The 12,269-nt window shown below is 27.9% G+C and overlaps 2 protein-coding genes across 2 annotated transcripts; both read left to right on the top strand.

Moving 5' to 3' along the window:
- The first annotated feature begins 5,875 nt into the window (after positions 1–5,875).
- Positions 5,876–6,973, top strand: LOC105113116 (agamous-like MADS-box protein AGL6). The gene has a single exon (XM_011009144.1). It carries the CDS (start codon positions 5,876–5,878, stop codon positions 6,971–6,973), a length of 1,098 nt encoding a protein of 365 aa, XP_011007446.1.
- Positions 6,974–11,026: 4,053 nt separating this feature from the next.
- On the top strand, positions 11,027–11,819 carry LOC105113106 (1,4-dihydroxy-2-naphthoyl-CoA synthase, peroxisomal-like). The gene is made up of 2 exons (XM_011009132.1): positions 11,027–11,494; positions 11,581–11,819. The coding sequence occupies exons 1-2, from the start codon at positions 11,210–11,212 to the stop codon at positions 11,770–11,772; spliced, it is 477 nt and encodes a 158-aa protein (XP_011007434.1). The 5' UTR covers positions 11,027–11,209; the 3' UTR covers positions 11,773–11,819.
- Positions 11,820–12,269: the final 450 nt, after the last annotated feature.

The raw sequence follows: 12,269 nt of genomic DNA on the forward strand, positions 1-12,269 counted from the left end.
GTTGTTTTAACCATTTTTTTTTAAAGAGTGACCACTTGTTATCTATCCTTTATTATTATTATTATTTTAAATAAAAAAGAAACAAATAGTATATTGTTTGTTTTGGAAAACGATGTGCCACATGATTATGGTCAATTTAAAATCTAATCACCGTTATAACAGCTGTAAAATCATGATTATATATATATTTTTTGTTGTTGTTGAAAAATCATTTTTTAATATATTTTAATCTAAGTAATATCATACAAATCAAAATAAACCATTCAACAACCCTAAAATGACTCAAAAAAAATAAAAAAATAAAAAAATAATTAAAATTGAACTCAGTTACTTATCTAGCCAAGTTTAGAGGGAAAAACCACAACTCTCAAACTTTTTTATTGAATGATACTCTTTAACATCAAACTTGATTATTTTTGTTATTAAAACCATGGAAACTATCAATTTTTTTTTCTCGTTTGTTGTTTTCCAACGAACAGCTGTAAAATCATGATTATATATATTTTTGTTGTCGTTGAAAATTCATTTTTTAATATATTTTAACCTAGCAATATCATGCAGATCAAAATAAACCGCTTAACAACCCTAAAATGACTCAAAAAAATTAAATAAATAAAAAAATAATTAAAATTGAACTCAATTACTTGTCTAGCCAAGTTTAGAGGGGAAAACCACCACCCTCAAACTTTTTTATTGAATGATATTCTTTAACATCAAATTTAATTATTTTTGTTATTAAAACTATCAATTTTCTTTCTTATTTGTTGTTTTCCAATGAGGTTCTTTATCTTCTTTCTAACCCAAAGGATAATAAATAAATAAAATGTTTTTTATACCAAAATGTAAATTATTACAAAACTAGGGTTAGCCATATATTTTTCTTCGTGCTTTACTTTGCAATCTTTAATCTTTTACTTTAGTTGTTCTACTATAATTATAAACCTAATTATATATTCAATTAGGCTATTGAATGCTGGAATTAAAAGAAGAAAAGCTATTAAAAGATGGAATTGCAAAGAAAAAATTTAGAAAAAAGAGGAATAAAGTAGCTTTATTGTTTATATGAACAATGAAGATTCATAAACTTCTTTCCCTAAGTGTTTTAGTAGTATATATTATGGAAATTTTTTTTTCTAAACTATATTTTATTAATAATCTTTAGATTGATATGTGTTAAAAATATTAAATAAAAAATTCTTTCTAGTAACTTTTCCAATGAACACTTGGAATCCACCATTTACACTAAACCAGGGGCATAATTGATTCATTAAAAAAAAAATTGTTTAGCTTAAGTCATTAATCGCTTAGATTTTATGGCAAGTCCATTATTTATATTTTATTTTTATTTAATAATAAAGATATTTTTAGGTCAACTTACTTATATGCTACTCGAGAATAAATACCCACATTAATCTAGTAGTATATTGAGAAGAATTTAATAAATTTATCTGCCTGGTAGCCCAATAATTAAATCTAGAAAGTTAAGAAACAAGTATAGATTACCATCAAGCCAACCTACCGAGATTGATGAAGGCATTCACAGGTAAACTCACATATCATCTAAGATTAATTCCTTTCCTGAATGACCTTAAACACATACTAATTTGGTGTATTAAATAGAATTTTATAAGTGTTTATGAATGCAATTTTTGATATTTAAATCCAAAAAGTTAAGAAATAAATATATATTTTTAACCACTAGGGTATCCTATTGAGATTGGTCCATCATTTACATTTAACTCGATGGTTTAATACATTAAACATAAGTTAACAAACAATATCATACATCATTTTCCAATCATGCATTCACTTGATACAAGATATTATTCCCTAATAAACTAAAATGCTGAGTTTGGTTAGTGTATTAGGATAAAAAGACATATATAAAAAAGATACAAATATATTTGATTGGAGAGACGGAAAAAAAGATAGAATATTTAAAATAACTTTTAAGTAATTTATTGTCATTTTAAAATAATAAGTACAAGGGATATGTTACCTCTATTTTCATTATCAATTTCTTTTTTGTTTCGAGATAATAACCAAACACTAATAAATATATAAGTAAAACATGGTTCATTCTCTCATAATTTACTATTCATTAGGTAGGTTCATTCTCTCATAATTTACTATTCATATCACTATTTATTGGCCATTTTCTTTTTTAGATCCCGCAAACATTTAGTTCCTTCTGTTTTAATCATTCAACTTTATTTTTTTTTAATTTGGTCCTTAAAAGCTATGTTGTTATGGTTTTATACTTTGAGATTTGTTTCAATTTGCATGCTCTTGTATTTGTGAAATGTTCAAGAATATTATGATGTTAAATGAGATATTGATTTGACAAAAAAAAGTTTAATGTTATTGTTAAAAAATTAAAAAAGAAAGGACCAAAATTAATATAAATAAATATCATAGCCATTTTTTTGTTTGCATTGTTAAGAAGTTGCCAAAAACTTTAGTTTGGTTCTTCAATTGTTTTTTTTGCAATTTTGGTCTCTATTTCTTATTTTGTATTATGATCCTAAACTTTATTTTATTCTTGTTTCATCTTGTAATTATTGAGAGAGAAGACAGAAAATCATTGAAACAAAATAAGAGAGAAAAGGTCCACCCAATCATAAAAAAAATTCATCTTGATGTTAATGAATTTATTTTAAATAATATAGTTCAATTGAGTAGGTGGTTGTTCTTTAAACATGTAGGGAAAAGTAGATCAAGAACTTTATCATTATTTTTTATTCAGTTGGATTTCTTTCTCTGATTAACATGAGTATTTGGACTAGTTTGTGCACATCTCGACTAATCTCACGGCTCCTAAAGTTAATAACCATGTAAACTTCTAGTGGTAATTATATTAATAATTACAAAGTTCCAATCTGAGATTACAAAGGGAGCAAACTTTTTTATCCCAATTTTTTACCATGAGATTACCTACTAGATAATTATTTAGCTAGTTTTTTTTATATCTATCTTGATTAAAAAGTGATATGAGTTTGAAAATGAGCTAATTACAATTTATATAATGCCATTTTAGGTAAAAAAAAAAAAGTTAAAAAGTTAGAAAAAACTCTGCTAGTTTGATCGTTAGTTTAATCACCTGAAGTGATTGAAAAAGATGATACTAAATACTAAGCGTGATCTAATAGAGAGAAAGCTTTATAAATTGCTATTCTTATCTATTTTTATATAGTAATAAAGTTTTTGGATTATTTTTATAATTTTATAATATCTCAAAGAAATTCTTATAATTTATTTTTAATTTTTTTCTTAAATTTAAAACAAATCTGTTATATTTGCATTATGCATTTTGAGAGCTAATTAGTCCTTTAAAGAAAAGCATGAAAGAAATTAAAAAATCGCTTCACATCTCTTTTTTGTTGATTTGGTGGCCTCGTCTTGATCCAGATTTAACCTAACAACTTCATTGTAGAAGTTCTATACCATTCTTCACTCGCTCAAAGAATACAGGAGGGTCTTCTAATCTTTATACTTTGCAAGTAAGAAATCATTTTTGTTAACTTAACCTTTATAATATTCTCACCTAAAACCTAAATTGACGATCAAATTTTATTGATAAAACAAAATCAATAAGAAGAATTAGAGAGAGAGAGAGAGAGAGAGAGAGAGAGAGAGAGAAGAACACAATTCTACATCAAACTGTGATTCTACTAGCTGAATCCCGCAAATTGCATTATTATTATTACTGTTCTGTTACTTTTATCGCACCGTTAAGCCTTCAAACTGCAAGTGTCTGCTAGCTCTTTAATCATATGCCATGTTGATTCTTCTGCACGTCGCATGAATCCATTCTATTATGGAAGTTCAACATTTCACTTACATAAATTAATGTATGCCCTTAAAAGCACAAGTTAAAAAAACCCAAATTATAATAATTGTTTGTTCAAGATGTATAACCAAAGCTTCTAAATATATAGTGCCCGAATATATCTAGTTTATTATAAAAAGATTGTAGTTAAGCAATAATTAATATGAATTGATAGTTTATCTTTATAAAAGCATGCTAAACAAAATATATAGTAGGAGTGACTAGAGTTTATTCATATTTAAATCTACAAATTCGAGATAAAAATATATAAATTAATTGTGTTTAAATTAAAATAATAATGATATTTAAATATTTATAAAAGCATTTTAAAGTAATAAATTTTTTGTTATTGTTAATAATGAATTATTTTCATTGCTCATCACTATTTATATAATTAGGATGTATGGGATATACTTTCTAAAATTCCAACAACACTATTTTAGCTTATGATCACTTTTAAAGTGAGGTCTTTTAACCAAAAAATATGAAACTAAAATATTATTCAACAATATAAGCTTAAGTTCAAGATTTGAGAGGAAAATCAAAGAATAAAATAATAAAAAAACACTAAAATATAAGATGAGAAAAGGTGTGGAAAGATCTTTAAGATTTTTAGATTAAACTCTTTATTGGCTATTTTTTTTATAGTAAATCTTGAAAGTTAAAAGGTTAAAGAATTAATAAAAACTAATTCCCAGTATTATTAATATTTAATTAATCATCATAAATCAAGATATAGAAAAATCTAAGAGTTTTTTAGTATGAAACTAATTATTATTTAAGATTAATTTTTTATTTACCTATAATTTATTTAATTGAAATAAATTTTCAACAAAAAAAATTCATGCATAATGAAACATAAATCATGTTTAAAAAAAACTTATAGAAAAAGAAAAGGAAATAAAAAATAAAAGATATCATGAAAAAACATTAAATTAAATGGAAAACAAATCCTTTTGAATAACTTCTATAAAAAGGGGGGGGGGGTTATTAGGAAATCTAATTAATTCTCCACAATTGTCCGGACCCTCTGAGGAATATCATTTTAATGGAAATTTGTGTCTTTAACAGGAAAGGAAACAAAATATATTTTTATAATCATGGAGATCCCATAAATTTCCTACTCAATAAAGTTTATTTATGAATAGCTATCCAAATGTGCATTGAGCGCGGTAGTGTAGTGGGTTTTTGGAGCTGTCTTGTGAGGTGCCAGTGAAGCGAAATAAGGTACTTTCTTCGGTCTGTATTATGTATATTTTATGGAAGAACGAGGCTTTTTTTTCCTTTTTAAATTTCTTTCTGCTGTCTTTTCCTTTCTTTGATTTTTCTACATGTTCATAGTAACATGCAATCCTTAGGTACGTATTAGTTGTTTTTTTAAAGTATGAACTTAATTCATATATTACTAAAAAAGAGAGTCTGCACTAACATGAGCACAGGTCCTTCCTGTTGTTTGTTAACATGGATATATGGGTTTCTTAGGTTTCCAATTTTCATCATATTACAATAGCTTATATATATATATGAATAAAACTTGTAGGGTATTTTTTCTTTTCTATTTCAAGCTGTTGCAAGAAGAAAATATATTGACTAGAAGCATGTTCGTGTGGATTGTGATTCCTTTTCTTAAGCCAGTGATTTTGGATGAATTTGATAAGATGGAATTTATGTCGGGAATAAAATAATGAATTGAGACGTGTTGTTATGGTTAGACCAGAGACATGCTGCTATACACTCCTTCTGGATCTGCTGAAGTTCTTGCTTGTCGTTTCCAGTATTAACTCTGCTACAATCTCAATTCTTGGACAAGTTCATTAGCCTTTTTTGATGTTAATAAAGCTTCAGGAAATCTGCACATATCTATCAGTCTTGATGTCTCTTGTGTTTTCCTTGATGGTAGCTAACTCAGGTTTTTGATTTGGTACTGTATCTTGCTTGCCAGCAATGCTCCTATCCCTTGTGTATAATAAGAACCGTTCTGAATTACTGAAATAAAAAGAGAGATGTATATTTTCTAATGGTATGTCCATTTTGCTAGATCAAATAATGGTTAATGGAAGAATCAAAATAGAATCTATAAGGAATGAAAAGTCCCGCATGCTTACCTTCAGGAAAAGGAAGACGACTTTGCTAAAAAAGGTTTCAGATTTCTCTGTTCTTTGTGGTGTTGATGCATGCGTAATTATCTTTGGGCCAAATCAGAATGATCAACCAGCTGCCACTGCTGAGACCTGGCCTTCAAATTCCGATGAAGTCAGATGTATTATCAACAGGTACAAGGCATGTGATCAGCCAAGAAAATGTTACCAGGGCTCGGACTATTTTACTGCCAAGAAGAAGAAGATAGATGCAGAGTTCGCTAAATTACACAGGCAAGTTCTTAAAGCTAAATATCCTGCGTGGGATGACCGTCTGAGCAGTTTATCTAGCGATCAACTAAGGGTACTTCTCGGTCAATTGGATACTAAATTAATTGAAACTGCTGATAATACACTCAGTATATTCAAAGAATATCAGTATGTGATGGATAATGATGCATCATGGATGCAGGCTAGCTCTCACGACGTGGAAGAGTGCAGGAAGAGAAACGGTAACAACAATGATAATATGGATTCTACTGATTTCTTGCAGCTTGTTTCGAATTGGAAGTCATTCGGAGCCCGACTGCCTATCCCTTTCCAGCCTGAGATGAGTTCTCCCATGGCTAAACTTGATGCAAATTCATTGAATCAGAGGACCTATAACAATGGCTATTCAACTCTTTACTCCGAACCAAAGCCATTGAATGTTTTGCCGCCGGTTCATTATGAATCTAAGCAGAGTGCTTATAGGAATCCATCACAAACAAAAACAACTGAGGATGCGATGATGAAGATAATGAGCTATCAGAGCCATAACAACTCATTTGGTTGCCAGGCTAGTAGCAGTAACAATCAACACCTCTCATGCAATGGACCTCTTTATGTCAACCCTGCACCTTGGACGTGGTTTAATAAGGCCGATTCTTCAGTGAGATCCGTTGCCTCAACCATGCAGCCGATGCAGCCATACAAGCAATTTCCAATGACAAGTTTTCCTCAACAGTCGCTCTTTTCTGAAATCAATGAATTCAATGGTACTGCTGAATTTGAGAGAAGGGATTAAAGTTAAAACTAGAAGTGGGATTATGAAGATTTAGATTGTTTTCTGATCAGAAAAGGAATATTGGGTAGGTTTTATAAATTAGTTTTAAATAAGAGTCGGCAGATTTCTTGAACAGTCTGGAGATTAATTTTGCAGGTTTGGACTTCATGATTTCACTTTTGACACAATGTAAAGTTTTTTTTGTTCCTTCATATGATCTGATATTCAACATTTAATCTAACCATAACTGCTTAAGTGCAAGATTTTTATATAATTAGAGTTACTTATGTTGGATTTTAGAGGAAAATGGTTTTAGTTAAACAAAACATGAATTAATCTTTGTTTCACGGGACATATTTTAACTTTGTATTTATATAGTGTTTCACGATAAATAAGAGATATAAAAAAGATGAAAAATATGGTTGATTAAAAAAATAAAATAAAGATATTCCAAAATGATTTTAGAATGAATTTTGATCATTTCAAAACAATGAGACATGTCTCATTTATTTTATTATCTCTGTTTTATTTTCTTTCAACTTTATATTTTTTTTTTAATTTTAAAACAATAACCAAACACTAACACCGAAGAGCATTCAAGTAAGTAAACTTCAAATCAAGCTAGACAACATCACGATTCTTAGCTCAAATCCAACTCCCGACGCGGACCAACAACAGGAAAACTACACCGCAGAACTTCCACAGTTTGTTGCAAACTACAGATTCTATGAGCATGCGAGACCAATTTTGAAGAAGTTGAAAAGGGTAGTGATGTGTTTTCATGTACCCGATCCTCTCAAGTTGAGAGAGATGGAGAATCAATGGGTGCAAATTTCTGTTATTTTTAGCGAAGGTGAGTTTCAATAAGTGTTTGATTTGGGGATTTTAGAATTTATTAATTAGGGTTTCGATCAACAATTGATTAATCTGAGGATCTTTGTGTTTCTATGAAGGGCTCCTTTTTTAAAGAGTTGTAAAAGTCCCCTCTAAAATATTTACCTTTTCATTTTCGTCCTTCAAGAAATACAATTCAATCTTGGACTGTGTGCGACACATGACATGATTAGGATCATCAGATTTAGTCAACTGATGGATTTTGGTCAAACTAACAGCACTGGTGGAGGAAGTGAATTTTTATCCCAAAATCAAAAGTATAGGGGTTGGTTTGGAAAAATATATTGTAGAAGGGTTAATTTGACTAAATTGACATAATAAAAGGGTATGCTGTGATTTTTAGCCCTAAAAAATTTGAAAGGGTACTGTCAGTATCTCAAGAAGAAAGGTCTTTTGGTCCATGAGGTTTAAGGACTCAGTCACATTAAGCCTTACGACATCATAAAGGGCAATTAGATCCTTGATATTTGGGATTTTCCATCAACTGTAATTTAGACCAGTTTGATTCCCTATGCTACGGTGCAGGCTGAAGGGTGGTTTTTTTTTTTTTTTTTTAACAATCAATAAAAATTTTAACAAGAAATTAAAAAGTTTATATATTTGATGAATAAAATAAATTAAAAATTATATAAACTAATAAATAATAATAATAAATATGTAGATTTCAATCAAAGATTGGATAAGGAAATTAAGATAAAAATGTTATTTAAAAAAATAAAATATTTTTTTCAATTTAAAATTAGATGTTTAAAGTTTTAATTGGTTTGAATCAATAAAATTAATTTTTTTAATCAATTTGAGTATTAATTCAACATTAAAATTTATTTTTAATATTGCAAGAATCTTATATGAAGCTAACTAGACATCAAATCTAATTTTAAATTAACTGAATGTGAAAAAAATTAAATTAAAAATAAAAAGTAAAGTATCCCAAATAATTAAAGAAAAGGAAAACATCATGGGTAACTAATGTGACCTATAATAAATTGTGTCTTTTTTCCTATGCTGCATTCACATTGTTTTTTTTTTTTTAATATTTCTTTACACTCGTATTGTTTTGTATGTTCAAAATTTCCAATACTATTTTATGATTCACAAACGTTAATTTTACAAAATCAAATTATAGAAAGCCAAACAACCTAATTACCTTATACTTTAAACCGCATGAGATATTTATTGTATATTTTTTACCTTCATCATCTTACATTTTATTATTTTATTATGGATAGACTATATAAAATCTTATATTTTTTAATTTTGATCCTAAAAATATATTTTGGACAATTTAATCTTATTTAAAGAGTAATTGAATTTGAACTCTTATGAAAAAATAAAATTGAAAAACAAGAAATTAAAATGAAAAAATATGGCAAATAAAGGTGACGTACCATATATTTAAAAAGATGGACTCTGTCCTCCACCTTAAATAATCACACAAATTATATAATCTTGATTCCTCAAAATTGTTTCAATTTCATTTTGATCCAAAAGTTTATTTTTATTATTTTTTGATACTTAGTAGAAAGAGAGAGAAATAGAAAGGGAGATTGCTGGATTTTAATGGTAAAGAAAAAAACATGTTGTTGACACTGATTAGACTAACAAAATAGGGGATATTTGTGTTAAATTATTCCTTTTGATTATGAGAGTTCATATTAAAAAATTTTGTACCTTAAAAGTTTATGAAAAAATATATGAACTCGAGTTAATTTTTTTATTTTGAGTTGAATTCGGTTTTTTGAGATCATTGATAGATTTATCATGGTTTTTAAAGTATTTATAAGTGTTTTAGGTCAACAAAATATAAACCTTGATTTTGTTTTTTAAAAAATAGGTAATAAGTTATTTGTTTTTTTTTTCCAACAACAACTGCCCAGTGAAATGGTCTAGCCATGCTTAACACTACTTAACCTTTTTTTTTTTTGTTTTAATTTCAATTAATGCTTTTTTTTTCTCCCTTCTTCTTTTTATAAAAAATTAATTATATTTATATTAACACCCCATCTCTTTTTTATTTTATTTTATTTTATTTAGAGAGGTTTTTTTAAATAATGATGATTTTTTAGTTATATGTTTAATTTTTAAAATAATTTTTCTAATTCATCTATGATTTTTTTTTTTGTATAGGTGAATTATATTTTTAAAAATAAAAAAAATATTTATTTTCAAATGGTATTTCAAATATGTGTAGCCTTACATATTATTCTTTTTTTATTTTATTCAATTAATTTAATATCTTTGTCTATTTCTATTATTATTTGATTAAATAAAAAAAAATTTTAATAAACAAAAACTAGCAACAATGATCAGGTAAATGTCATATCTTGCGTGATTAAATATCTTAATTTACATATATCTTTTGATTTTTTAAGTTTTTTTTAGGTGTCATTAATAATTAATTAATTAATTATTAAAGCATATAGTTTTCAATTTATTTAATTATATATGTGTATAATTTTTTTGATTTGTTAAATTTTTTGAATTATAAAAATATATTAAAAAAATTTGTATATATAATATTTTTATAAAAAATAAAAAATATTTGACTTACGGTGGAGCATGAATCACGTAACTAGTAAAAACTAAAAAAAATATATATAACAAAAAAAAATTTAAGTTGAATTTCCACCTCAATTTTTTTTATAATTATGCAATTTTTTCCTTTAGAAAATTCATATTCTTAGTTATTAGAGCTACAAGGGATAAACGATACCAAGGTGGTATTTGAAAGTATGATAATATTGGTTTTTAAAATATCTTTTTGGTGAGAAATATATAAAAATTATATATTTTTTTATTTTATAAAATTTATTTTTGATATCAATATATTAAAATAATTCAAAAATATAAAAAATTTATTTTAAAAAATAATTTTAACTAATTTCTATTTGAACGATAATTCTAAACAAATATTAAAAAAAAAAGCTTAATTAATGCTTGTCACACAAGTGGATACGATATAAAAAAAACCATAAAGTTTTTTATGGATATTTATAGAAACTTAATCTCCATTAACATGTAAATTGATTCAAAATACATTTATTGTCGAATAAAAAAATTAAAAACAAAAACTTGACCAGCAGGAAAAAATTGTATGGTATCGTATAATACCCAAGCACCTTTACAATAATAAAATAAGGCAACAAACAAGATGATGTAGAACAGATGAAGGCCAATGTTTGACCGCTACTTTCATTAATCTTATCCTATTCTACCCGCAAATTTCATTAAATAGTCAACACCAGATATGATTCCCTATCTTCTTCCCTTCACATTCTCTCCCTGCCCTGTTCCTAAAGAAAGAGGATAACAGTAGCTCAAAGCGCAGACCTTGAAGTCGTCCATTGTTGCGTTCTGCAGATAATGGCCCGAAAATTGTCAGAGAAGGAGCTTTACTCTGTAAGGAGAAGAATGGCCTCTGTTGCCAACCATCTTATGGTACCTTCTCCTCCTACAGCTTCTAGTTCAAAATGTGACTCGGTTGAACTAGTACCCAATGCTGCTTCTATGAATGATAACTACCATAGAGTCCATGGTAATGTTTCTAATAAACAAGTTGTTTGGAGAAATGTTGCTGCTTCTGATGGCAGTACTAAGGACTTCACTGACATTATTTATCAAAAGGCTGTTGGTGAAGACATTGCAAAGGTCAGAAGTGCAGTGATATCTTTGATCATGGCTCTTGTGTCTTTCCCTTTTTGTTTGTTTTAATGTCGGTTTTACTGTGTTTGTAGATTGTTATTAACAGGCCAGAGAGAAGAAATGCGTTCCGGCCACGGACGATTAAGGAACTAATTGCTGCATTTAATGATGCTAGGGATGATAGCTCTGTGGGGGTTATCATTCTTACTGGCAAGGTTTTCCTCTCTTCGTGCCTTTTTCAAGCCTTACGAATTAGTATAGTAGTAATTAATTTGGTTTTGTAGGCAATGTTAAGGATGTAGAACAGCTTAAAGCTTTTGGTAGGTTGGTTCTAAGTTAAGAAGCAAAACTGGTTTTCTTGCAACTTTTCTATCGCATTTTATTCTGCTTGCAAGAAAGTCATGCCATTTTTCTTGGCAACGATTAACATGCTTCTTGTTTGCTATTGCAATTTTCAGTTTGTATATAAACCTTGAATCTAGCATACTGAGATTCAAGAGTGAAATTTATAAGATTTCGAGAACCCTGCACCTTGGACGTGGTTTAATAAGGCCGATTCTTCAGTGAGATCCGTTGCCTCAACCATGCAGCCGATGCAGCCATACAAGCAATTTCCAATGACAAGTTTTCCTCAACAGTCGCTCTTTTCTGAAATCAATGAATTCAATGGTACTGCTGAATTTGAGAGAAGGGATTAAAGTTAAAACTAGAAGTGGGATTATGAAGATTTAGATTGTTTTCTGATCAGAAAAGGAATATTGGGTAGGTTTTATAAATTAGT

This window comes from Populus euphratica, unplaced genomic scaffold (genome assembly GCF_000495115.2).
Source record: "Populus euphratica unplaced genomic scaffold, PopEup_1.0 scaffold392.1, whole genome shotgun sequence".
NCBI lineage: Eukaryota > Viridiplantae > Streptophyta > Magnoliopsida > Malpighiales > Salicaceae > Populus > Populus euphratica.

Coding starts and splice junctions, on each gene's coding strand:
- LOC105113116 (XM_011009144.1), top strand. CDS start 5,876: ATGGTTAATGGAAGAATCAAAATAGAATCTATAAGGAATGAAAAGTCC.
- LOC105113106 (XM_011009132.1), top strand. CDS start 11,210: ATGGCCCGAAAATTGTCAGAGAAGGAGCTTTACTCTGTAAGGAGAAGA. Junction 11,495..11,580: donor TTGGTGAAGACATTGCAAAG/GTCAGAAGTGCA, acceptor CTGTGTTTGTAG/ATTGTTATTAACAGGCCAGA.